The following is a 27,935-nucleotide window of genomic DNA, read 5'->3' on the forward strand; positions in this document are numbered from 1 at the left end:
CATTATCAAGCCTATTCTCTAACAAATTCATTGTTTTTGGCTCTTTGGGCCATTGTCCATCCCATTTGGGTGGTGGAGCGAATCGTGCCCTTGCATAATTTTAAACTACAAAAATTTGAAATTTAAACATTTGATTGATGACATAACTATTAATCTTTGATTTTCTAGAAATTTTGCAAGCATGGAGAATATAAGAAAAAAAAATATAATCCAACGATAGATTTGTCAAAATTCATATACAATAAAAATATATTGAGTGAAATTGTAGCCATCGACTACAACTATATTTGTAACCAAAATTTCTCTGATTTAAAGTGGTTTCTTTTTTAATCGCCTTAAAAAAATGACCAAACTAAAAACTAACACGTCATCATTATGCCAAATACTTTTTTTTTTCTTTTTGAAGAGCACTATGCTATATACATTAGGGGATAAAAATGATTGATTTGATTAACAGGTGCCTTTAGGACATTTGTTAGTAAACCATTTAAAGAAAATTTTGATACCGTTTTGATGGAAAATATAACAAATTGAAAAAAAAAAAAAAAGTTATTTTTTTCCTTTATCACAAAAAGTTTATAAAAATATTTCCTAAATGAATACACTTAAAGCATCCATTAACAAAATTCAAAAATAATTGCATTCAATTTATTAGAAGCGTGATTCTTAACACACACACGCACACACATATATGGGAAAAGTTAACAAATACCCTAAGGGTATTGGTTTAGCAATTATATTTAGAAATTTTTTATGGAGAAAAAAATTAATTTTTTTTATATTTCTCATAAAAATAGTATTAAAACATTTCTAAAATAGTCCATTAACAGGTACCCTAAGAGCATTAGTTAATTGGAACCTTTATAATTAATATATATATATATATAAATTTTAAAAAGGTTGCCTAATATACTTCTACCATTTATTAAAAAAAGTAACTTAAAAAAAAAAAAAGATTGGTTCAAATTGTTAGGGATTAAAAGCAAATTCTTATGAACCAAAATCAGTAATAGGCCAAAACTGAAGTGGCTTTTACTAGCTTTTTAATGTAAATGGAAAAGCATTGAGTATTGGGCTGGGCTGGACTGGACTTTCAAACTCGAAATCCATAGTGGAGAAAAGGTCAGAATGGTGTGGGCCGGCCCATCATGATCCATCCAATGTAGAAGAAGAAGAAGAAAGCTGCTGCTGCAAAAGTCGTGAGAAGTCAAAACGAAAAATGGAGGACGAGGCTGAGATTTACGACGGAGTCCGAGCCCAATTCCCTCTTTCATTCGGCAAGCAATCAAAGCCCCAAACCTCTCTCGAAGCCATCCACAGCACCACTCGTCGCTGCTCCTCCACCACCGCCACCGCCACCACAAACAAGACCGATGAGCTGCCTTCTCTTTCTTCCTCTTCCAAAGACTGGCTCTCATCGCTCCGAAACCCTAACTCTTCCTCTTCTACCAATGAAGACGAAGCCGATTTGATTGGCCCTCCTAGACCGCCTCCCGATGACGAGGACGAAGATGTTGGGCCGATCATGGGGCCGCCGAGGCCGTCTGCGGCCCAATTGGAGTCTATTGATGAGGAGGAGGAGGAGGAAGAGATGGTCGGGCCGCCGAGACCGCCGCCTGGAATGAGTTTCGGCGATTCAGAGGACGAAGTAGAAGAAGAAGAAGAAGAAACTGAGAATCAGTATCGAATTCCACTTAGTAATGAGATTGTTCTCAAAGGCCACACCAAGGTATTTTTCTCTCTCTCTCAAACTTTTGTTTCTTTTTTGAAAAATTGCGATAATTTTCACAACAATTTTTATAATATCTGAGTTGGCAGCTTTTCATTGGTTTTTTTTTTTTTGTTGAGATTATTTACTTGTGTATCAAGTCATAATATGTGGATAGTAGCTATGACTCCCTTTGGTAAAGTTGTTTTAATAATGTTTATTGTATTTTTTGAAAATACGTGTAGCTGAAAATGTGCGTAAGATAACGTTGTTTAAACACTGAAACTGTTGCTCAAACAATGGTAACAACCAGGTCCTAAGTTGCTGAATGGAGTGAAATTTTTTTGGTCATGACTCATGAGACCTTGTTGTGTAGTGTTGTGGAAGGGTGCAGTATAAAATGGCTAATACTTGTTTTAGATAATATGGATATTTTTTTGTGACTTAGAATATTTTCTTTTGAAAAAGAGTTGATAGTGCTTTTTACACCAAAAGAATCGTGTAGAAATATATTTGGGAAAGATATAATGTGGGATAGTTTATGTGATTGATTAGTTATTTCAAGAGATTTACAACTATGCACCAATGAGCTCTAGCTTAACTGGCACGTCCTCCTCTAGGTGGAGGGAGAGTTCGCGGGTTCAAGAGTCAAGACCCTTGTGGTCACAGAAATTTCACGCAAAAAAACGATCTACTTGAGATATAGGGTAAACGATTAACATTTAGAAAAAGAGTAGGTGATATAGAACTAGTTAACAAAGTAAAAAAACTCCTTTGAACAAGATGCATTATCTTGATTTTAAAGTGTGTTTCATTTAGTAACTTTAGGATAAAAAAGAGTAGGTGATATAGAACTAGTTGACAAAGAAAAAAAACTCCTTTGAACAAGGTGCATTATCTTGATTTTAAAGTGTGTTTCGTTGAGTAACTTTAGGCTGGTAGCCTATGTTGATAAGTTTGTTTATGTTGATCTTTTGGCAGGTTGTTTCAGCTCTTGCTGTTGATCCCTCTGGGTCTAGGGTTCTTTCTGGCAGTTATGACTATACAGTACGTATGTATGACTTTCAAGGGATGAATTCTCGTTTGGCATCATTTAGACAGCTGGAACCATCCGAAGGTCATCAAGTTCGTAATCTAAGCTGGAGTCCAACAGCAGACCGTTTCTTGTGTGTGACTGGCTCAGCTCAAGCTAAGGTACTGCATACTATCTTCTTCTTTCTTTCTTTTTCCTCCATGTTGTATTTGCTTTAAAGCTAGAGTCATTGCAGCCCAACTCATGTCTGTCTTCCTTGTCTCTCAGATTTATGACCGTGATGGACTTACGCTAGGTGAGTTTGTTAAGGGGGATATGTATATTCGTGATCTGAAGAATACCAAGGGCCACATAACTGGATTGACTTGTGGAGAGTGGCACCCTAAAGCTAAAGAGACAATTTTAACATCGTCAGAGGATGGTTCGTTGCGTATATGGGATGTAAATGACTTCAAAAGTCAGAAGCAGGTTTGTGTGCTTTTTTTTTTCCCCCTTTAACAATGATAAAACTGCCTCGTGATGAAATATGCTTGGTGGAATGATTCCATAATTTGCCAATTATCTTTATTTTAAAAAACTGGCTAGGTTTTTCTTGATCCACACCCCCCCCCCCTACTTTTTTTTTCCTTCTCTCAATCTGTTGCAGATGCATTTGGCCTATAATGATTAATCACGGCTTTGAACTTAAGTGTTATTTGACAAAATAAGACTGGAGAACCCCTCCCCCACCAAGAAATAAAAACATGGAGGTGAATGTGGAAGTTTTGTTCAAAACAACAATGCCAATATGTGTTTACCATTGGCCCTTTAAAAAAAAATCCGGGGTTTATTGTCACGCATAATTTTTGTTTACTCTTTTTTTTTTTTCCTGGGGGTGAGGTGGGTTAGACTTCTGCATCAGTTAAAATTGTGTAGAAGGTGTCACTTATCAACAAAAAAAAAAAAAAAAAAATTGTATGGAAGGCGTTAACAGCTATGAGCAATTGCTGTTTGGTTTTTATATATTGGTCAGAACGCCATAAAATTTACTATAGCTCTTTGGGATATATGATTCTGAGCTGCTAGAAATTATTCTTAGGAGAAGTTGTTAGTGCTTAATGTTACAGTAAAGGGAGCTTGCAGTGGCTCCTAGAGTGGTTTTTCACTTTTTTCAATGCTTTTAGCCACATGGATACATTTTGCTATCTTAAAATGTGATTTATCGAAGTTGATATGCTATTAGGAATTGAAATAACCTTAAAATATATGCTTCAATTATTTGATGTATAGGTCATCAAACCAAAGCTTGCAAGACCTGGGAGGGTTCCAGTTACCACGTGCACCTGGGATTGTGAAGGAAAATGCATTGCTGGTGGCATAGGAGATGGTTCAATACAGGTAATTAATGATGTTTCTTGATATCTCTGTGCAATAGGGTAGAAGATCTCTAGGTTTATTTAATGTCTGCATCAATTTAAAATTTTTTGTGCAGGTCTTGGACATAATGAACTTTGCATCAACTTCTTACATTCGGTTCTTGATTTATTTTTGCAGATATGGAACCTTAAGCCTGGATGGGGAAGCAGGCCAGACATTCATGTTGAAAGAAGTCATTCAGATGAAATTACTGGACTTAAGTTCTCAAGCGACGGACGAATTTTACTTTCAAGAAGCTTTGATGGTTCACTGAAGGTAATTATTGATGTGTTCAAATCCTTTTGCTGTTCACTTTCCATTGGATTTGTATCTTATTCTGTTTATTTGTCTTAGCTTGTATGCTTCTTTTAATATCTAAAATGCATGGCAGGTTTGGGATTTGCGCCAAATAAAACAGCCACTTAAAGTGTTTGAGGATCTCCCAAACCACTATGCTCAAACTAATATTGCGTTCAGTCCAGATGAGCAATTATTTTTAACTGGAACATCAGTTGAAAGGGAAAGCACAACTGGAGGTTTGCTATGCTTTTATGATCGAGCCAGACTTGAACTTGTTTCCAGAGTTGGGATATCCCCAACTTGTAGTGTTGTGCAATGTGCTTGGCACCCAAAGCTCAATCAGGTAAAGAAAAGATCGCATAACATGCTTTTATTTTCTGAAATTATTCTAAAATCATCGTACATGCAGTAGAACATAATTTTTTTTTTTTTATTCCAAAACATGATAGTTGGTCATAGCCATGTCTGTCTTGTAAATTAATTGAACTTCTGTTTCATAGCTATTTTGTTGTGGTAAGTTATTTTATTTGTGCACATGTGAAAGGACATTTGCTTTCCTCTCTCTCTCTCTCTCTTTGAAAAGGCTGCAAACTAACACAGTTGTGGAGTGAAAAAGGAGGAAATGTACTCATTTCATTCATTCTTTTCTTTGTTTCTGAAGATCTTTGCAACAGCTGGAGATAAAAGCCAAGGAGGAACTCACCTATTATATGATCCAACCATCAGTGAGAGAGGGGCTCTTGTTTGTGTTGCACGTGCCCCAAGGAAGAAGTCTATTGATGATTTTGAGGCAAAACCTGTGATTCACAATCCTCATGCTCTACCTTTATTTAGAGATCAGCCAAGTCGCAAGCGTCAGCGAGAGAAAGAATTGAAGGACCCAATGAAGTCCCACAAGCCTGAACTCCCAGTAACAGGACCAGGCTTTGGTGGAAGAGTTGGCACTAGTGCAGGCAGCTTATTGACCCAATATCTTCTTAAGGTAATATGTTATCCCTCTATAACACTCCCTTGTCAGTTTTTTCCCTTTGCTTTTTCATACTCCAAAAATGAAACGAGTGGAAGAGACTTATTCGAGTTCCATTGCAGCAAGGGGGTATGATCAAGGAGACATGGATGGATGAAGATCCAAGAGAAGCTATATTAAAGTATGCTGATGCTGCTGCAAAAGATCCAAAGTTCATTGCTCCAGCATATGCACAAACCCAGCCTGAAACTGTTTTTGCAAAGTCAGACTCTGATGATGAAGAGAAAGAGAAATGACCTGTTGATTATGGTTCTAAATAGCTGCCATTATTGGGGAAAGCTGTTGCCAAAGAGCACATAGTTAAGGCCAGTTGGGGTGAAAACGTTAATAGTCCCATAGCCTTGTACCTTTTCTGTCCTTCCTACCCCTTCCCCTTCTTTAAATTAACAGGTGTAACATTTGAATTTAATAGTGTTTGATCTAATAGAGAAAGAAAAAAAAAAAAAAAAAGTTTGCTAGAGGAGATTTCCGTAAAGTCAAGATAACATCGTAGGTTTTCTTCTCATGCATGTGTGGGCTCGTATTACAGGGTGTGTGCATGGGTGTCGTAGCTAGCCATAGCCATATTGGTTCACATTAAATTGAGCTATCTTCAGTCTTCACCCTTAGACCTTCTTGCCTCCTTATAAAATGGAATCGAATTCTTTGACGAGATCCTTGTACTTAATAGGATTACCCTTGTAATATTGACTTTTTAACAATTCCAGTAGCTATGCAAGAACAAATTTGTTCGAGGTCCTCAAATCAAATTTGCTTTCATAGACTGCTTTCACATGGAGCAACTAATTACAAGATGATAATTTATTAGTAGAGTGACTAGATTGAATGGTGGTAAATATGGAATCAGCAATGCTACAAACGATAGTCTTGACAACTTTCACAACTATTGAGTTGTCAAGTTATTAAATTGTTCTACACAATTGAAACTGGTGACTTAAGTCACGTCAAGGTTTCAGTTGTTTTTTGGGCTTTATAAAAACTGTTTATGTGTAACAAGTATTACCCTTATTGATTCTCATATAGAATTACCATTAACACCATTTTACTGTCTCCAATTCACAACTCATCAAGTTTTTATGGGGGAAAAAAATTGTGAAACTTGTTAATATGGGGTGAATATTTACAAGGAGGTGCTCATTAAACATACCAGCGTCTCTCGGCTTCAGGCCACAAACTACTTCTCTGGATAGCAATGGCTCCTTACCGAGTCATTCTCAATGATGGAATTCTAGAATAGAGGAGTGCAAGGAGAAAGTGCGATGAAATTAAAGTTATTCCTCTGTGGGTGGCTAACTATGAGGGGCAGTTCTTTTCTTGAACCACTTTTTCTATTTAAAAAAGTATACCTAATAACTTTTTATCTTAAATCTTACATCTAAGTGTACGGTCTGTTTGGATACTACTTATTTACTGAAAACTAAAAATTTATTGCTAAAAACACTGCAGTAAAATAATTTTTAAAGGTGTGAATAGTGCTATGTGACCTAAATTTACTTAAAAATCTATGTTTTACTGAGTTTAGTAGTCCCATAAACAGTGCGGAGAGAGCCCAAAAAAATGCCAAAGGCTACTAAAATATAATTTCAGCGCTGGGCAAACACACGCCCATGTGATGGGCGCCTGTTAGGCCTGAGCACATGGCCCAATACAAATATTGGTTTCGCCATTAAGCCTCTTAGATGAGGTGGCAGGAGTAGGGAACTCATTGATTTGGAAAAAATGAGTGCAATTTGGAGTTGATAAAAAATATTGTTATGCATCATGAAATGGAGGTGAAAAAAAGAATTCCTTTGAGCAAGAATTTATCAGTTGACCAAATGATAAGATTATGGATAGGCAACTCGCATGACAGATTTTCTCTGTGCAAATGATGTGACTCTTAATTTCAACAAGAAGACCTCGAAAAGTTCAAATGGAGAAGCAAGAACCAGGGTTTGGAAGTCAATATGGTAAGCAAGAGTATCAAACGAGATGAAGACCTTTGAGTGAAGAACGTGCAAGAATATTTGCCAACTAAAAATTGTATATGCAATCTGCCACAAGGATGAGGAAACCCTAAATGATGTTACGTGGTATTATTGTTTACCAACAGAATTATGAATTACCACAAATAAAATTTTTACACCACACATTATACTAATAATTAAAAGCTAAATTATTCTATCTTTTACTCAAAAAAAAAATGACAATAGCTGAAATATAGTTGAAATTATATTATTTGATTAATTAATTACATAGAATGATTCTCATTTACAGACCTACAAAAATTAGATTTACCAATCATATATTGTTACTCCAAATTGAAATATTTATATTATCAATAAATTACAAACGATAATTTAATATCTCATGAACTTTTTTATAAACTTACATGATGGAATCTCAAGTCTATCTAAGTATATAATATTATCATATACACTTAAAGCGAACCTATTCTTTGTTACAAACTTAGGTAAAACTCACCTTTGAATACCGGCTTGCAAGGAGAGGACGCCCAAAAGATTATATACACATGGTTAAGCTTACACTTAATTCATGTGGGACACTAGAATCATTACATTCTTACAAGCTTGTTTACAAACACATGACCTTGACTAATTTGGAAAAACAAACAAATATAAACAAACTTTTCCTTAAGTTGAATTGGAACAATAGACTTATTTGCAAAATAAATGAACATAAAGAAACTTTTTCTTGAGTTGAAACCAAGTTGGTACTCAATTCTACACATACACGCGTATATAGATCCACAAATACTGTTTGACTGGACTTAACTTGTCAGCCTGCTCCCATTGACTGAAATAATAATAATAATAATAATAATAATAATAATAGAAGAAAAAGGCTAGATTGCAAGAACCAACAGCTGATGATGAAGGTTACTGGCCCAATGGACTGGACATAACTCATGGAATAAGATACATAAACTGATGTATTGGAAAAAAAAAATGAGAATATGGTTAAGCCACACACGCATATAAGATGTGAAGCTGTTTTTGGCATTTAATATAGTTACATCAACTTCATCTTGCATCTGATTTGAGAGATAAAGAGTATCATATACCTTATAAATTGATATATATTATCAGTATTACATCAAACACTCGATTTTTATAATCAGGAGTAAAAGCATCTTCTTTGTAGATTGTTTTATTAGTTATTTACAAAAATTTGGAGCACAAACCTATAATAAGCCCAGCATCAGATCCACCATAAAAGATTGGGATAATGATCCTTTCTGCTAGACTGTACAACAGATATTGGGTTGGTATTTGAGATCATACTTTAAACATTAGTTAGAAACTCATCGTCAGAAGCTTCAGCAATATGGCGGTTCATAGTTGATGGCTCCAAACCATTGGATTGACAAAATTCATTGAGGGGTCATCACCAACAGTGAGAGAACCATTATCCTTCAAAATTAATCATTAGTCTGATGGATCTCCATCATGGCAATTCTAATGGGATTATGTTAACTGTACCCGTTCTCAAAGCTGGACAAATGAGTGTCTGATAGAACAGAGAACAGTTGTGTGTCTACAAATTGCTGCAAAATCCGAACAACCAATGCATAAGCAATAAAATTCACATTGACCATTCGACTTCAAACTAATCTGAAAATTAAGATTGCAGATGTAGATAGACTTATTTTACAGTCAATTACATTATTACAAAATCAATTTTCGTGCTATAAAAGTTTTGAGTCAGATAGATACCAATCTAAAGGCAACATCACCAATCCAGAAATTTAGTTTGCTTACGTAAGTAAACACAGTTTGCTCATAGCACCTAAAGTGTATACAAAAAGAGGCTCATATCGAAACAAACAAGCTAAGACTTAGTGCTAACAAGTTCTCTTAACAGCTCAGTCCACAGACAAACAGAAAGGACTAAGGAGAACATGGCGCCAAAATGAAGGGGAAAAAAGAAGAAGAAAAGAATAGGTATCAAAGGGAAAAAGTCTAGCACTAAATTGGTTGCTCATGGAGAGAATCTTAAAAGGGCTGGAGAAATTTCTAATCCCAATTGGCTAACCTTCAGATAGATCGTAACAACACTGGGATTCTTTTTTCAGTAACTAAGAACAATGGATTTGGTAGAAATATGTACTGCAAAAAACATGGGTCTTAGTAAACATATCTGCCACTGCAGTGCAGTTGCACTAATGAAAACTATTTTACCCCCAAAACAATTCAAAATGAGAAGTGGTTCCTGCTGAACAATAACATGTTAGCCGGTGCATCCACAAATTTCCCAAACACATGATTGCTCTAATTCCATGAAAATTCACCTGCCTGTGTCTTACATTTTCAATAAACACAGAGGGGGACAGCATATAAACCACAACGTAGAGAGTCTTCATACTATCTCAAGGTTGAAATGCATGACAAATCATCTACATGGAATCTACAAACTAAAACGCATTTTATGGTAGAACAAATCTCAAAAAGTTAAAATTGATAATAATAAATGGAGAAGATTAGGCCACGTGTTAATATGTAACAATAGTTTGAACAAGTACCCCAATATAAAATAAAAAACCAAAAATTACCTTCATAAAAGGTCGGTCCCTACTAGGAAAGGAATCAATAAAGCTATCTTTAAGAAGTAAAGAAACCTGGAAAGATGATAACCAAAGATTCACATGTCAAAGAAGTATAACAAGCTAGGCACTCTAAGGTATTTGCAGTGTTTTGTCATTGACAAATATACATGAATATTGGCAAATAATGAGTTTAGTAACGCTAACCCTGTCATTGTTTGATTGTACACTAGTTATTGCATGAGACTTCAGGTCTGAACAAAGTGACTCCAAGTAGCATCTCATAACATTCAAAAACTCAGCTGCAGCTTCAGCCTACAGATCAGTAATCCAGGTATTAGTCACTACCTGAAGCATAAAGCATGAGGAAAAAACAAGCCCTAAGTGGGTTGATGCTACAAATTTATTTGCTTTAGGGTGGTAAAAAGCAAAAGATACTTATTATTATATGCATATTATAGTAACTAACAGTGAGAAGAATGCAGAATCATAGAGTTGCCCTTCAGTGGTTTGAAGCTACAAAGATTTCATTAAGCTTTTCCTTTGAGAGAAGGGGGTTGGAGGAGGTTAACTTATGCACCTAGTGGGTCTAGAACCCACAACCTCTCTCTCCACCTTGTTTTAGAAGGGAAGGAAGTGCCACGTGAGCTAAAGCCCTAAATATATATATAAGAAAGGAAGTGGAAAAAAGCACAAAAAATACATGAGAGCAAGAAACCTCCTTACTATTCAAAGTACATGATACAAGAATAAAACTGATCCATAGAAACCTCCTAAGGTCTTCTGTTAGTCATCAATTCATGGGAAGCAAGAATCACTTCAGAGGATAAAACTAAAATATATTAATAAAAATTTCAGGATCTCTAAGAACCTTGAAACAAGTTTTTGGACCAACAAGAAACCATAAATGAACCATCTGTAACAAGTATGTTGAAACCATGATGTCAAGGTCTAGACCTCTTTCCATCAATATGGCACAAAAGGGGCATTTGACATTACCATCCAGAAGGCCACCTCATTCTACATTTGCTTAAAACTAGGCAAATAACCCCTGCTATGTGCGGTATAGGAATTCTTTGATAAACAAAGTCTTCTGTCTGTTCATATTAACCTTCAAGTCCAAGAGAACCTCATAATTGTGTTTAACTTTACAATTAATGTCTTAAGATAAGAAATAAACTTCTAAGACACTTAGTGTCACGCCCCAAGCCCAAAAGGGGTCCAAAGCATAAGAAAACGAACCTCAAGAGAATTTGTAGGGATTTTTTTTTTCTTCATCAAGGAAACAATATATCTACATGATAATTTATTAACATTCTTCGTAATATAAGTCAAAGCTCTATAACACAATTACAAACAACACAACTACAAATCACGTGTCTCCAAATATACATAAATATATTTCAAAACTCCTAATGGATCAACACAAGGTTACAATCCTCTCTAGGATATGCAACCTCAACAGCAAATCTAGGTCTACCATGCCCAAGGCTTACCAGCTCCAAGAATCTAGTCTCGAAAAGAATTAACTATTGCCTCCAAGGTTAGCAATATCAAACCACCACCCATTTATAATGCAAGAGATATTTTGGGAAAGCTTTGTGCTATATTGTTCAATCATTCTTGCCATTTTATCACTGAAAATGAATTTGCGAGATTCATATGGACATTCCCAAAGTATAACATGTTTTGTAAAATGACAAGAATGATTGAACAATATAGCACAAAGCTTTTTCAAAATATCTCACTAATGTTATTTATTGTTGAATACAAATAAATAATTATAATAAAATAGATAATTAAAATCTTTGCTTAGGTGGAAGGTTACATTCATTTAAAGCTTTGCTTAGGTGGAAGGCTAAAGAGTGACACATAGTGGTAATTAGAAGATGATGAAGTAGAAGGATAAATGAAAGAGTTCTTTAATAATGCACCACATGGCAGCACCTCATGCTCTTACACGAAGTCTCTACTTTTATATGTATAATAATATATATAGATTTTCCAGAAGTGCCCTTTCATCAGCAAAGGGGGGTCATGTTTATAGATGGATCAGTCCAAGTGGAAGATTGTGACATATGAACATGTGAAAAAACATACCAAATGTATAATTTATTCAAAAATCTTATTGAACCTTTGAAATAGATTTCATAAAAGCTCTTTTCAAGGCTAATGGGGTAAACCTTTTGATGCAGTAAATTTCTTCCATTGGAAGCAGAGGTATGAAGTTCACATTAGTGGATTATCCTCTACAAAACGCCTAAAATCATCTAGAAACCCAATTCCCCCATAAGAAAATGTAGAATAAATGTACCAAGTGACATTACCACAAAATGTTTACAATTAAAACTCATTAGCCACCTTCTATAATTCTATTTTTAACCATATTCAAGTTAAATTTATAATTGATGCTTTTGTAAGACTCAAAAAGTCTTGACTTGCCCTAGGACAGGGAGAAACCAGTAACTTGCAATTGAATCATACATAATTTACAAGTTCTTGATAACAGAATTACGAGATCAAAAAGCAGTTATTGTTCAAACAGTATTACATCTTTGCATCTATATCCTTCAATCATTTTCATACTGATTATATGACTTAAAGCTAAACAAATAAAGGGAGTTTCTTAGTCTAAAATTCAGTAAAATTTCACTAGATTTTTTGTCATGATAAATGTGTTTGCCTCTGTTTTCTAATGCCACCAATGAAGCGTCTAAAAAGAAAATAATCAGACTTGGAAGAAACATTAAATGTTTTTCATGGCATATCATAGTAACCTGCACATCGCTGCACCTATAAACAGGATGCCTTTTAGCAATCGAACTTTCATGTGACAATCTAGCATGGATTGGCCCCAGTTCAGAAACAAGCTCTTTATGCCGGGGAAGTGCAGGCAGGTGACACATTTTCACCTGCACAAACAACAAAGTAACAGTAAATAAATGTTAAAATTTCTTTAAAATATTGAAAAACTTGAAACAACAGTTAACCTGTATATAATGGAATAATAGATGCCAAAGTTTTTAAATTTTTTATTCTATCATAGGACCACATAGGAGATATCAACTTTCTTCGTCCTAATGATGCTTGTTGTAATGCATGATATATTTACAAGATGAAATACAGTAATATGAAAGTGGGGCACTAGGAAAGCAGACTAACGTATCTGTTCTTTTTTGCTCTCTTTTTTCCTACATTACAGTTTCAAGTTCTCAACATTTTGCGGTACAACACACGCACACAAGCCACCAAGAATTTTTTTAATCGTAATAGAATAATCAAGTAAAGTGTCAAATTCTGATTCTAGCATGAAAAAATCCAGAGGCGCCATTCCCAGTTATACTACTGAAGCCAATATACTTCTCAATTAGCAAATTTGACAATATAAAAAGAACAAAACTTGAAAGCCCTAACCAACCTCGTCTTTGAGAACATTAACATGAACAACATTTGATGCTTTCATCTTCAAATCATCAGGTTTATATTGTATGCCAACCTGCAACATATAACAACAATTCAAAGTTCTGTGAACTCTTCCATTTTAACTTAATTTCCCATATAACATTATCACAAAAAGGCACAATATTCAATTTTAAAATATTAAAGCACATAAGTTCTTGGAGAATACTTCACATAGTAATTGATAAACTACCACTTCTTGTCCCAAAAGTTTAAACTATTAGAAAATTGTGAATTTAATCATTTAACCATTATTCTAACATTTCCCCTTGCATGTGGGTCCATCTCCACCTTAATCTGTGGGGGATGTAGGACTTTTAACTTTATAATGGGACGTAAAGTGGAGATAGGGTTTAAACTTAGGACCACCTACTCTTATACTATGATAAATTACCACTTGTCCCAAAAGTTTAGGCTGTTAGAAAAGGGTGAATTCAATCATTTATCAATATTCTAACACTCCCCTTAACGTGTGGACAAATTTAATCATTAACCATTATTCTAATAGTACCCTCCCTAATCCCTATTACACTATTTTACAGAATTTTTATGATGTATACACTAAAAACATAAAACTTGCATAACATCTCACCTATAGATGAAACAAACTTGTTTTAGAAACTCATGAAAGAAAGTAATCTGCAAGAATATTTCTACACAATTTTATGTTGTTTATATTTACTTAAACATATAACTGAAATAAGTATATGAAACTCACAATATAAGGAACTGGTGCATCAAGAAAATCAAGCATCCTGCCTGGTAAAACCTGTTAAGAATCAGTAGAAACTAGAAACTCAGTGTAAAGAGTAAGCAGACAAATCCTTAAATAAGTATCAATACCCTACATAAAAGACATTTTAAAAACGATTTCCCACTGATCTGAAAACATTTTTACAAACTAAAAAAGAAAATCAAAACAAGTTACCTGATTAAAGGACCAAAACATGAAGTTAAGGCTCGTATATATTGCAATTTTTGTTTATAAAAACAGGAAACAGTCATTTATTTTAATTTTTTTCCAATTTACAAATTATAAAGTATGTTCTGGAGTTGAAGCATGCTGGAAAAGACATGGATGTGGGGGAGAAAAAACTGCATGATGGCAGTGGTGAGCGATGGTGGTGATATAGTGGAATGTGGGTGGCCACAACAGCGATTGTTGTGGTGGCAATATTTTATGCTGATGGTTGTGAAGACAAAAGTAATTGTGGTGGCAGAACTAGTTCCAGTGATTTAGCGGTGTTGAAGTGGTACCCATGGTGGTGATAGCAGGGTGGTATTTGATTGAATGACTGGCTATCAAGAATGATGTTAGCAACCTTTCCATTTTTAATGGAAAAATAACTTTTTGCTTCCTTTTTTATTAATCGGACTGAGTTTTTGAATCCACTATACTCAATAAGGATGTCCAACCACCACCCTTAATTAATTGGAACTTTCGGGTTTCAAATACAACACTTCAGAAAATTTCAAAATATTGAAAGTTTTTTAACATTCTTTGATAAAGGGTGTAGAAAATTAGAAACTTTAAATCATTTACAAAAATTTGTGGGTGAAAATAGTGTTGAAATTTGAAAAGCAATTTGTAACCTGCTCTCTGTGTGTGTGCACAGACCCACATATGTATATAGATAGATAGATAAACATATTTCCATAAATGAAACAAAATGATTTGAAGACCTTATGCTTTAAGGCATATGCAGCTTGTAGAATGTAGAACACCAACAAGGAGTCAAGCAGATTAAACTATTTTCACAAACTGATCAGAAACTTTAGGATTTTAAAAATATTCCAGTAAAAAATGATCAATGGTATGTTATGGCTGATTTCAAATTTTAGCTATATCCAAAATTCTTTATGTTGGCTATGATTGCTCCAAGACAAAGCGCTTGCCAAATGCCATCATACTTACAGGAAGCAATAAACTCTGCCACTGGAATGGGCGAATCAAGGGAACAAGGGATAACACTACAGCTGATAGAACACCCTGCATTGGTTGAATTTTGTGTCAAAGCCTAGACTCAAATGAGAAGAACCCCATTCTAGTCATCAAGAATGGGAAACAGCTGCAAATAAACAGCTAAGTACAAAACATAATCACAAGCATCTTTTCTAATCTCTGGGTTGGCAATTAGACAATTATTTTCCAAAATGAATCAACTTACCAGATTTGGGCACACTACCACCACTTGTTTTTCCAATAATACACCTGCAACCAACGACAAAACCTGAAAGAAACAACATCCATCATTTTCTCGACTCAATACCAAAATCCACAACACTACCTGGTCAGCACATTTAACTAGTAGTGGCTGAATACTAGTATGGAAGCCTATCAATCAGCAGAACAATAACAAAAGGTTGGAGAGTAAATTTTTTTTTTTTAAAAGTTTATAAATTATACATATATAATCATCAAAAGTTCAACAAGAACTGCAACTGGTCATTTATAAAATGATTTATGTTCTCACAAATTGCTTTTCTTTTCTTATTTTAGCAAGAAATAGTGTACATCTAGTAAATCACCCTATGTTGTATTTTGCCAGTAGGATTGCAATTTCACTTTCACCCCCTTCCTTTGGAACTTTTTGGTGTATTTTATTTATATATAAGAAAGAAAGTAACACAGGACAAAACAAAAATGGATACAACACTACAATTGAAAAACAGAAAAATAATGTTGTGCAATAGCAGAAGCTCTAATATCAATAGTTGGGAATAGCAGAAACTCTTTACATCGTTTGTTCAATAACACTCATGGAACTTATGTGGTTCAGAAAACAACCTTCCTCCACGAAAAGAAAGGAAATCTACCAAGCTCAATAACGATTACAACACTCAACCTCTCTAACAAAGCTCTCCCTCATGGGTATCCTTTCAACCTAAAAGAATTATCAAACTACTCTTCCAATCTTCTCCTCTATCAAGAGAAACTCTTCTTTTAAGACTACGGGAGGACCCTTGAGCTAAGGCCACCAAACCCTTTATTGTACTATCTAAATAGAAGCCTTCAAATCTTATTCCTCAGTGGACAGGAAATATAAATTACCTGTTTGACAAAGAAAATATTACTTCTTTAACAAGGAATAGACTTTCCTTCCACAGAAAGAAAACCCCAAAAAAGTAACCAAGCCAATTTTTCTTCCACACTAAAAAAAGCCAAATAAATAGAGACAATTTTTAACATATCTCCACCTTGACTCAAAATCTACTAAGCAATTTTCCTTGTTTATTGTGATAGCTCCACGTTAAGCCGAACACGTCTTTTCAAGCAGATGATCATCATTTGCACATTCAATCTGCTGTGCACATATATCAACCAATTGCAAACGCATACAAATCTTCTCTCTAATTATACCACAATCAACCTTGAACTTTGATAACACTTTTGTGTGATAGCATTAGCTCTAATAACAAGTTTTGGGATAGCAGAAGCTTTTATATCACTTGTTGTGCAATAGCACTTACGAATTTGAACAAATAACAGTAAAGAAAAATAAATCAACAAGCACACGCATTAAAAACACAAGAATTTATGTGGTTTGGCACAGAGAGAGAGAGATCAAATCCACTATACTCAATAAGAATTACAATGCTTAATCTCTCTAACATAGCTCTCAACCACAGGTATCTTTTCAACCCTAAAAAGATTTATCAAACTACTCTTCTTCAAAGAAGCTTCTATTCTATCAAGAGAAACTCTTCTTCTAAGAGTACAGGAGGACCCTTGAGCCAATGTCACCAAACCCTTTACTGTACTGTCTATATATGAGCTTTCAAATCCTATTCCCTGGTGTAAAAGAAATAATAATTACTTCTTTGACAACGAATAGACTTTAATTCCACACCAGGAAAAGCTAAATAGGAAACCAAGAGCAAATAGGCATTTGAGACAATTACCAACAAATAAAAAATCGATAACCTAGAACTCAGCAATTAGGCTTTCTTGGAGTTAGCACCAAACAAGAAAGAACAAATCTAGAAGTCAGCACTTAGGAAGTTACGGTTGGAAAAATTCCAAGAGAAAAATTATTCATCAACCAAACAATGAAAACAATACTTAACCCTGAATTCCTTAAATAGAGTTCCAAAAGTTATTATCCTAGTAGTAATAGAAAATGCTAGTAAGAAAAGGATCTAAATTCCTAAACTATATTGGAAAATAAAATATAAAATTACATAAATAAATATTAAACATCAATTGATTGGGCTTAGGCCTTAGGACCAATTACTTGCAGGCTCAATGCATAAGGCCACAAGTGTGTAGTCTTCTTTTTGCGTCTATGTCCATAAGTCTACGTAATTGGAGGCCAATATCTTGTGTCCGCACCAAAAAAACAAATGAAGTAACACGAGGAAAGAGTTATTTTCTCCTTGAGATTGGAAATACTATTTAAGTGAGTATAAGAAAATATTGAAAATGCTATATCATCCCACACCAAAACTTCTTAGATAAGAATCACCAACCAAAGGTCTAAGAAGTACCCAATTATCCATTGAAGAACTCAATTTGAATACACTTGATTGTACACTTGATTTAAGAAGCAACAAAAGGACAAACTTATAGTGTTTGATGAGAAAATCAGTGGGCTTAAAAATCACAAAAGTTAATGCAAATTCCATTTTAGCCCCTAGGACCTAGGTGTAACTGTGGTGATGATTCTACAATTTGATCCCAAACATTAGCTACAATATAATCTTCTTGTTTTCTAACAGAAGATTAACTTAATTAATTCACGCATCAATTGCTTCTCAGAAGATGTGATACCATATTATTTATGAGATCAGGTATCCAATTCTGCTTCCTTATTTAAAATTCTGGCTTAAAATTTTTGCATTGTAAAAATGATGAGACTTCAAGCATAATGAAGGGCTGCATTTGATCTTTAGTCCAACAAGCTGTATAGGTTCTCGAGTAATATCTAAGTTTGTTTCATTGAAGGCTTTTCACCCTTTTTAACAAACTCCTTAGTGGATAGCAAATTGCCAATTATGGTTCTTATCCCCAAGAAATAGTGATCAGAAGAAGAAAGAAAAGAACACACACAATTCACATGATGACAAGCCCCAAAACATGTATATTTTCCTAAAAAAATTTAAAGGGAAAAGGAAAAGAAGAAGAAGATATATTCGAAGAACTACTCAAAACAGATTTGGGAAAAGATCCCAAGACAGTCATTCTTACACTTTCGAGGGAGAGCGCCCGACAAATTGTTGCAGTTGTCCATATTGACAGCGCAAGAGCTTCCTCAGCAGCTGCCAACTTCGCATCAACCTTTTATTAAAGTTCAGTAATAGTAAGTAAATAATCTATGACAGAGCAGAGCCTAACATTAAACAGCTAGAAATGGAGTTTCCCCATGTCCGATAGACACTGCTGGACACAAAAGGCATTAACATACCTCCAGTGCATGTCTGATAAACATTCAGATAATACTTTTAGTGGCAAAATCATTACAGGCATATTGGACACTTATTAAACACAGATTGGACACAATTGCAACACATTAAAATCGTTTTATACCTTTCCTTTTTAAAATACAGGGCCTTTGGTAGTAATTTGGAAAGGCGAGGAATGCTTCAAATATATATAAAGATTTAAAAATCAGATTCCATAATAACTCAAAACATGTGTGTGGGTGCATGATGCTGTGTATATGTCCATGCTTCCTAGATGATCATTAAGAAAGAAATACCTCAGCAACTTCAAGGGAATCTAGATTATTTTGAAAGCCAAGGGCAGCAACTGGAGGCCGCATATACACGACAGCCTGTAAATGCTCAAGAGGCTGGAAAAGTAGTTCGCTTCCTCTTGGGGGAAGAGACAGAACATGATATCCACAAACTATCTGTAGCAAATCGTTTTTATTCTCCTATCACAAGAATACCAAAAAAACAACAACAATCAAATGGCAATCATAGTACCACAGTACCGCCCACACTGAATAATGTGTAAATATTGGCAATTATAAACTAACCTTGGCCCATTCCATTATTAGGTCATCCCCAAAAGCTTTATCACAATTCGCAAAAATTTCTTCATCATAATCCTCTGATTCCATGCTTCTAACTGGACTGCCAAAAATAACAATATATTACTGAGACAAATACCAGAGATTTTTTTTTTTTTTTGGGGGGGGGGGGGGGGGGGAGGTAGGGAGGGTGAGTATATTAGATGCGTGCAAGTACTTAAATCAATACAAAGTGCATTACATAACTATCAAGTTATCTGACACAGAAAAAAAAAAACAGAAGAATTAGAACAAAGATGAAAAGAATTTACTTAAATCAAAGTTGCAATGATTTATCAAGTACTAGCAATGTAAGGAACATATCTGAACACAATACAACGAAATTCCACTGATGTTTGTCTTATCTAAAATAAATCAACACAAATAATAGTAATAACAATAAATCTACCCACCTGAATAGGGATTCAGAGCTCCCAAGATGCCCCAGTGCGAGATTCCTAGAGGTGAATGATGTCCTGACCTCTGGAGAAATTTGATCATTTTCAAAGCATCCACACATTCTTTCCGAAGGTTCCGAACAAGTTTCTGAGGCCTCAAAAGTACATTCATCAAAATTTTGTGAATTTTTACTATCTTTGTCTGTTTCCCTTACTTGGCTGATATCTGAAGCCTCACTGGTGGTAACACTTTCAGGGGAGTGAGGCTCCCATATCTTCAATGATGAGGGTGAGATGAAATCGTCACGTGTAATTCCTGCAGCAGCAGCAGTAAGGGCCAGTGCACTATCAACAGGTATGGCAGAAGCCATCCAATCACTAAAAGACTCGCTCTCAGGGGAGTCAACATTCCCATTCATTTGATCATGTACTTTGGTTACTGAAGGGACATAAGCATTAAGAGTCAATTCACTGACAAACTGTGTTATTCGATTCAGACGCTCCTGAGCAATGATACTGCATTAGATAAGTAAAACAGATTGAATTGTTAGATTAAAAAAAAAAACATTATGTTTTAACATCTCGGTTAAATTTCAAGGAGAACCAATGTCTCTAAGTTTTACACCAATTTCAGCTAACCTGTTCAACATCTCATAGTGTAACTCAAAGAAAGGAAGTCTTGTAAGCAAGCAATAGCAACGAGGTGCAGAAACCAAAAAACGCTTGTATCCTCCAGATGAATGAGAAAGAGGAGATGAGGTGCCTAAGATACCAGGTGACCTTTGAACAATTTCAGGAACATGTAAACAAACACCATAAAGTGTTGCATTGCCTGCCACCTGACAAAGGGAACATGAAATTTTACAGTAACCACCTACTCTTGGTTCTTGCAGAAAACAATGCACAATAAATAAATTCAAAATAGTGGAAAAGTAAGAAGCAGAGTGCTGTATCCCTGTCTAGTGCAAGAAGCTGAGTATAGAGCTAGGCTCATATGTCATGTGAGCTTAGGTGGATAAAGCACCTACTTGAGGAGTTGAGACTTAATGCAAAGTTACCTTTGACTATGTGTTGTGACAATCAGATGACAATTCATATTACTTTGAAATGTGTGTTTCATAAGTGGACCAAGCATCTGGAGATGGATGGCCACCTTGTTCAGGAAAAATTGGAAAATAGAGTAATTGCTGCACCATATATTTTTACGTGAGCTCAAATTTTGGAAATGTTTACTAAACCCTTTTGCAAAACTAGATTAAATAACTACATAACAAGTCAGGATTATATGTCCCAGCTTGAAGGGGAGTGTTATTAGTAGTATTCACATGTTGTAAATTTGTACTAATGTACTAAAGTTGTTAGTATAAATTCCAAGCATGTGTGTAAGGGTAAATTAATTTAGCCAAACACGCTTTCCAAGACTTACCAAAAAGTATTGCAAAGCATGAACGAATGATCATATATTTGTCAAACTATAATGTGCAAGACACAAATGAGGAACAGAGAAATACAAGTGCATAGGGAAAATCATTTCATATGGCTAAAATGAACAAAGTGGATAAACAAAAGGCTTCTGCTTCACTAAAACTGACAGCACAATATGTCATAAATCCAAGTCATGTTAATTAATGTCACAGTGAATGAATAACACAAGGCTAGTAAGTAAGCATATTTTGAAAGCAATACAAAAGTTTAGATATACAGATGACATAGAGAAACAAAAGCAATACTCACCTTAAGTGAAAAAATAAATGCTAAATCATCTCTGCCTAAATGCTCCTGTTGAGAATATATAACAAAAAAATCATTTATTTGGTGGAAGGTAGAGACAGTGTAGAAAGAAATAGTTTAATTACTTGTGTATAATGGCAATAAAACATAAAATTAACATATTGACTTGCAACAAAATATGCCTATGGCCTGATGGCATTCCGCCCTTCTGTGGGGTTTGTTTCCAGGGTTCAAGGATCTTTCAACCTTAAAATAAATAAAAATAAACTTGCAACAAATTTCTACATGAAGATGACTGCAGAAGATTATCTTAAAAAACTAAGTACATTATGAATGACAACTCAAAACAAGGATGACAAACATAAATGTAGGCTCCCCTAACAAATCCAAATAATTTTATGTATGACTACTGTTAGAATTATGGTTAAGTGATTAAATTCATCATTTCCTACCAGTTTAAACTTTTAGGACAATTGTTAATTTATCACGATATCAAAGCAAGATTTTATGAGTTCAACCCTTGAGAAGAAATCTTGACATCTCATTTTCAAGATTAGCCCCTTGTGTATAAAATTTCCTAGTATAATCTCTAAAATCGAACCAGATGAACAACTTATAAAAAGGGGGAAAAATAATAAAAGAAAAATGTCTTGTGGCTCTGATTGGATTGTATTAACCTTACAAACACACCCCACCACAACCCCCCCCCCCCCCCCAAGGAGTCTCTTGGAGCAAAAAGAGATATAAAACCTGATAAATGTAACTTTCCTCAGCTTTGAGACCAATTTGATTTTGCATGTACAAGAAGAGAAAAGGTAGGAGAAGAAAGATATAGCTCTATGGTTTCTCAATATTTTTTTGTACCTATACTACCTTAGATACACCACAACTTCTAGCATACTGCTATTAATGTGCCTTATTGAAAAGAACATGTTTTGTTAACAGAAAGAAGATAATTAGGAACAAAAAGATCTTGCAAATGTGGTGACTATTTTATATCATAGAAGAAAAGACATTGGCTTGGCATACCTGTCCATAGATAAGTTCATTTAGCTCACTTAGTGATGGTGTCCTCTCCAACAAACGTGCCTGTACTATGATAATCCTTGAATGAGACAAGCATCACTATAAATAAATAAAAAGGTTGTACCCAATGCAAGAAGCTCCTACTTTTACATGGTCTAGGAGAGGTGCTGTGTGTGTGTGTGTGTGTGTGTGTATGTGTGAGTGTGAGTGTTGTGGTTGGGGGGGGAGCTGCTCATAGCACAATGGAAAATAAGAAAGATCTCATACCTCAACACCTCCAGGAAAACAGAAGGCTGCTAGATCCTTCAGACGAATGGCTAACCTCTTTCCAGGAGGGTATCTAAAAAGTATCTATGACCCAAGAAGATGAAAGATAAAACAATAGTTATTTCAGTCAATATGATTAAAGGACCAAAAACTCATTATTCAAGATATACTAACCAATAAAACATCAGAGTTTAAAAGGGAAGAAAACACAACTGATAAAAAAAAAAAAATTGATAAGTTATAAAATTATATAAATCAGGAAAACGAGTCACCCAAGAAGTATACTAGGGTAAACAATCAGTTACAAAAATTGCATAAATCTTAGAAATCAACAATAGAAAAAAAGGAAAGGCTCCTCATGGCTGATAGCCAATCCAAAAATGTTCTAAAAAAGAACAACTTTAGATTAGGCATAGAACTTTCCGTGTCTTCAAAACTCCTACCATTCCTTTCCCTTCATATGCACCACAATAAACAATGGGGGATAACCAACTTTTTTTTTTTTTTTGATAGGTACAATGGGGGATAACCAACCAAATATGTCCATTCTGATGACAACCAAACCGGCCGTCCCATAAAGATAGAAATAAAATATAAATTTAAAAAAAAAAAAATCAATTACAGCAAAAATTTCTCCCCAGCAAATTAACTGTTTATTAATGCAGTGCCTATAAAATCATGTGCCACATGAAGCAGACACAAGATCACTGTACAAATGACACAAGTAGAGATCTTGAAAAAAAATTATAGAACTAGAATATCAAATGAGGCAAGTAATAAAGCAATATAGAAGATAACTAGTTAAAATACTTTTTAAAAAAAGAACCTGAATGCATATGTGTGACAACTAAAATGACCCAGTAGATCAGATCATATACTGTTGAAAATAGAATGGTTCAAGGAAAGAATTTAGTCATGCAGTCAACCTGAGGTTCCAATGTTGGAATTGAAGGCGCCCGATGCTGCAGCATTTTAAATTCTAATATTTCAGAATTTGCCATTTGTAACTCCCATTTCTTCCTTTTAGCAAATGCGTCCTCCACAATCTCAAGATTAGCATCTGGATGAAGCCCCACAACAATAAAGTGTTCAAAGAGTGAGGTAGGCTCCTTGTATTTCGTGAGGTCCTACAATAAGATTCTCAGATAACTTACTTAAGTAGGCTAATAAAAATGAAATAATTGGCATGAGAACAGATTAAAAGACATAATTAAAGCAAGCACCATTGTCACGTTCAGAATAAAAATGTCCCGACTATGTAACTTACATGATAATGGAACATATCAACTTAGCAAAATCCTCAATCCACACACTTTAAGTAAACTGCACTCAATATGGGCAAACTTGTATCTATGAGAGTAGAAAAATTTGTATGATGCATCTCCAAACAGCAGGTTTCCATTATTATAACAAATAAGAACTTTGAAAATGTAATTAAAAAAATAAGTACTAATAGTTCAATTGCTCAACACAAAGTGACAATGACCTTAGTTAAGTAGTCCTTTGCCACACACACACACACACACACAAAAAAAAGGTTCATGTTTTTGTGAAAACACAGAGAAAGGGTGGAAGAATTTGGAAATATTATGGAGCATTAACATTAAACAGACATTAATAATTTATAACAATGGTGTTTCCAACCCTAAATTTTTTGTTAAAGCGTTAATAAATACCCTCAAAATTTTGAAGAAATAACTTAATCAATACGCAATCAAAAATTCAAATCAACATGCACAACTAAAAACATATAACAAGCTGCAAATTTTTTTCCCATCAGAATATATGTAGCCTACACAAAACATAATCATAGACCACAAAAAGACTATAGTATAGGTATCAGGTTGTGTTCCGCAGGTTGCCTTGGGGTTGTCATTATATGTATCTGATGAGCATGGGATTTCCACCTTGCATATTTTGAAGCATTACCATTCTATTGCTAATGATTTTGCTCCAATCAAATTAAGGTTTCCTCAAACAATAAGAAAAGAGAAGCCAGGTGTGACATAAAGCCATTAAAAGCAGGAGGACAGTGAGGTTGTGGTTTTAAAACCCATTGAGTCGTGTATCACTTACCCATTAATAAATAAATAAATAATAATAAATAAAAATAAAAAGAAAAAAGTAGATAAACAACAGCCATTAAAAAAGGACCTTTATAGCACCATCTCAAGTCAGTAAACAGGAAGCTCCCTGCCCTCAATAAGCCCAGCTTCTCCCTCTTCCTCTATATACACCATACCAACTACAAAGGAACAGCTTTCCAGGCATTACCACTACTTAACACTTCAAGACCTCCCCCTCTAGTTAGCCACCAAATCCAACAGTGATCTAGGTATACTGCCACAGACACAGGCACAGAGCAAAACAGAAAAGAGAGAAAACAATTCCTAGAGCTGTAGAGTGGACCCAAAGATGGCACAAAGCATCACTCCAACACATGGAACACCAACAAGTGATAAAATGACCTCTCTTTATCATACTTCCACTATAAGGATATACAACAAAGCTTTAATGAACATAAGAAGGATATGTTCAAGGGAACACCAAATCACAAATATTTTGCCAAGGGAAAACATTGCTCTAACTTTGCTGAAGAACCTGATGAGACGACCAAACCACGAAATTGTGGCTTTTTATTGGTCTCAAGCTTTTATGTAGTCTTCATCACATCACATCCTCTTATATTACCAAAATCATTCATAACATATTCCAAATTAGGAAAGGCATCATATAATTCATTCCTAGTTAGCTTCGACAAACCTGGGACTCTGGTGAAGTTCCCCTTCCAAATAATCCATAGGAAGCAAATTAGCTTACAAACTTCCACTTCAAATGGACAAAGTATTTTTCATGCCCTTGAGACAGCGTAACATCATTCGGTAATATATTTTATGTGATAATCATATTCAATAAGGATTATTGTATTTCTGTTCTTTTTCTTTTCTTTTCTTTTTTGTGGGGTGGGGTTGGGGCAGGCGGGAAGCAGAGAGATAAGTTATGTTAATTATTCTTGATGCTTCACCTTCAAGGAAAACTGAAAAACAAAGGGAGACAAAATGTTTTATGGTTTGCAGTCTTTGCTTGTGCAGGCAGAACAGATATGGCTAGGGATTAGCTCTTTAACCAGAAAATGCATTTTTTATTGATAAGAAGAATTTCCAAATAGCCTAATCACTAAAATATATTGAGCAATAGTATATGAACAATAGTATACCGCCAATGTACTAGAGCTATGCCCTCTTCAACTTTTCTAATAAGGTCTTATTATTTACCAAGAATTTACTCAAAGTACGTATTCAGCTTCCTATGTCAGAGGTCTCTGACATAAATTATGCAGAACACGGTTCTCTGGATAACAAAGTCACAAGGCCTATACATTACTGCATAAATGAACATAGGATGCAGAAATTGAGTGATGACAGCTTCTGCATCTTTTGAGACAAAACAAAACTCATAATTCCAAGGCCGTGTCTCAATTATAACTAGTAACATTTCTGTGTCATAATGAACTTGTATAAACAGTTGGTGTTTCCATAAAACATCATATTGATTAACATTCTACCACCTCAGAAAACATATAAACAAAGTACTAACTAAACGAAATTTACAACCAAAAAAAAATAAATCAGAATATTAAGATAGAATACCAGAGATTTTGAGTGAAGCCGATACCACTGGCGTTTTTGGTTTGCCAAGACCTCAGGATTGAAACTCCGCCAATTATTTTCTTCCTGAGAATTGCTACCCCATTTCCAAGCCTTCTGCATCCGCGTCTTCAATCTCTGAAAGCTATTAGTACGACCACTAAATGTCTGTACAACATCACTCTGACTGCGTCTGTGTCCTTGCCCCAGCCCCGGCTCCGGCCTTGGCCTCAATGGTCGGAAGTTCGGACTAACTGGGTACACATTATGCAGTGCATCACCGGCCACTCTAACCGCCTCCTCAGATAAATGCTGCAACACCCAAACTGGTGATGCCGGATTCTCTTCTTGCACTTCTGCATCTTCCTTTGTATCCATTTTTAACAACTTAGTTCATCCTATTATACTCATTCCACCAATAAATCACAACTACCACCCCATTACACTAGCCACCCCAACAACATTCACACCATTCAATTGAATTTGACCCAATCTACAAGATATCAATCTAGTTAGGCAGACCCAAATGAAAAGACAAGTCCAAATTTCAAATGGGTTCTCTTTTAATTCTTCTTGATCCTACCCATGAATACCCAAATCAACAAAATATTCAAATAAGCTCAAGACATCCACAAATTTATCTTTTTTCTCCCTTTTTCACGTGTCATAAATGGAATTCAAACCTTTTAATGCATATAGTTGTCACCCTGTTGGCAAAAAGAACAAATACAACACAGAAATTTGCAAACTTTCAATACAAATCAATAAAGTAGAGACCAAAAAAGAGAAAATAAAGCATTGGTTTTTCCAAACATTTCATAATAATGTTAAAGATACCACAATATAAAAACCGAAATGGACCATTAAATAACGACCGGTGAGATTAAATAAATGCATGAAGAGAACAAATACCAGAAAATTGAAATATTAAGCAGAGAAAGCATAACAAAATATCTGAATCAAAATATAGATATATTTGTACCAGTTTTGGGTTTCTCAGGTCTTGTTCTTCAGGAGAGAGAGAGAGAGAGACTATAAATAGAGAGGAAGTTAGGCATGACAGAGAGAGAGAGAAGGAGAGAGAATGCGGTGAGAGTTGAGAGACAACTATTATATATTTTTGTAGTATATGGCTTTTCAACACAACTCTCATCAGTCAGATAGGAATGGAATGGAATAGCATTTTGTAATTGTAATAAGAAACAAAACTGTAATAGAAGAGCACAACATATAATATCAGTCACCTCCCCAACATTTTGATAAATACCATTGGTCACCCTGGGAAATTTGAAACTTACAACCACGTCTATATATATTAAATTTATTTAGCAGGCTTCAAATATTTGAATGGGGTCTCAATGTCTCATGTTCAGAATTTTTTGCAAAA

The 27,935-nt window shown here is 34.9% G+C and overlaps 2 protein-coding genes across 6 annotated transcripts; one reads left to right on the forward strand and one right to left on the reverse strand.

Annotated features, from left to right (window-relative positions):
- Window positions 1-1,185: 1,185 nt before the first annotated feature.
- Window positions 1,186-5,938, forward strand: LOC142620986 (uncharacterized). The gene is made up of 8 exons (XM_075794305.1): window positions 1,186-1,729; window positions 2,690-2,902; window positions 3,009-3,209; window positions 4,011-4,118; window positions 4,275-4,412; window positions 4,528-4,779; window positions 5,098-5,418; window positions 5,526-5,938. Exons 1-8 carry the CDS (start codon window positions 1,220-1,222, stop codon window positions 5,697-5,699), a joined length of 1,917 nt encoding a protein of 638 aa, XP_075650420.1. The 5' UTR covers window positions 1,186-1,219; the 3' UTR covers window positions 5,700-5,938.
- Window positions 5,939-8,410: 2,472 nt separating this feature from the next.
- LOC142619305 (uncharacterized) lies at window positions 8,411-27,716 on the reverse strand. Of its 5 annotated transcripts, none has more exons than XR_012841482.1 (19): window positions 27,531-27,716; window positions 26,552-27,255; window positions 23,828-24,028; window positions 22,902-22,985; window positions 22,638-22,697; window positions 21,612-21,656; window positions 20,517-20,716; window positions 19,893-20,393; window positions 19,447-19,543; window positions 19,165-19,341; window positions 18,654-18,731; window positions 15,634-15,696; window positions 15,381-15,455; window positions 14,184-14,234; window positions 13,425-13,502; window positions 12,800-12,918; window positions 10,214-10,321; window positions 10,016-10,081; window positions 8,411-9,010 (listed from the first exon to the last, which is right to left on the reverse strand). XR_012841482.1 is itself a non-coding variant. In XM_075792367.1 (19 exons), exons 2-19 carry the CDS (start codon window positions 26,924-26,926, stop codon window positions 8,936-8,938), a joined length of 2,469 nt encoding a protein of 822 aa, XP_075648482.1. In that variant the 5' UTR covers window positions 26,927-27,255; window positions 27,531-27,716; the 3' UTR covers window positions 8,411-8,935. The 5 variants fall into 5 exon arrangements, 3 of the variants coding, with proteins under 3 accessions (XP_075648482.1, XP_075648481.1, XP_075648483.1); XM_075792367.1 differs by having other exon boundaries at window positions 12,784-12,918; XM_075792366.1 differs by having other exon boundaries at window positions 12,784-12,918; window positions 18,654-18,743.
- Window positions 27,717-27,935: the final 219 nt, after the last annotated feature.

Source organism: Castanea sativa, chromosome 12, assembly GCF_040712315.1.
Source record: "Castanea sativa cultivar Marrone di Chiusa Pesio chromosome 12, ASM4071231v1".
NCBI classification, from domain to species: Eukaryota; Viridiplantae; Streptophyta; class Magnoliopsida; order Fagales; family Fagaceae; genus Castanea; species Castanea sativa.

What these genes read in the sequence shown, in the direction of transcription:
- LOC142620986 (XM_075794305.1), top strand. Translation starts at nt 1,220, where the DNA reads ATGGAGGACGAGGCTGAGATTTACGACGGAGTCCGAGCCCAATTCCCT. An exon ending in TAGGAGATGGTTCAATACAG is followed by an intron (nt 4,119 to 4,274) that starts GTAATTAATGAT and finishes TTATTTTTGCAG; the next exon opens with ATATGGAACCTTAAGCCTGG. An exon ending in GCTTTGATGGTTCACTGAAG is followed by an intron (nt 4,413 to 4,527) that starts GTAATTATTGAT and finishes AATGCATGGCAG; the next exon opens with GTTTGGGATTTGCGCCAAAT.
- LOC142619305 (XM_075792366.1), bottom strand. Translation starts at nt 26,926, where the DNA reads ATGGATACAAAGGAAGATGCAGAAGTGCAAGAAGAGAATCCGGCATCA. An exon ending in ATTCCCTTGAAGTTGCTGAG is followed by an intron (nt 18,744 to 19,164) that starts GTATTTCTTTCT and finishes CTTTAATAAAAG; the next exon opens with GTTGATGCGAAGTTGGCAGC. An exon ending in GGCAGAGTTTATTGCTTCCT is followed by an intron (nt 14,235 to 15,380) that starts GTAAGTATGATG and finishes GATTCTTAACAG; the next exon opens with GTTTTACCAGGCAGGATGCT.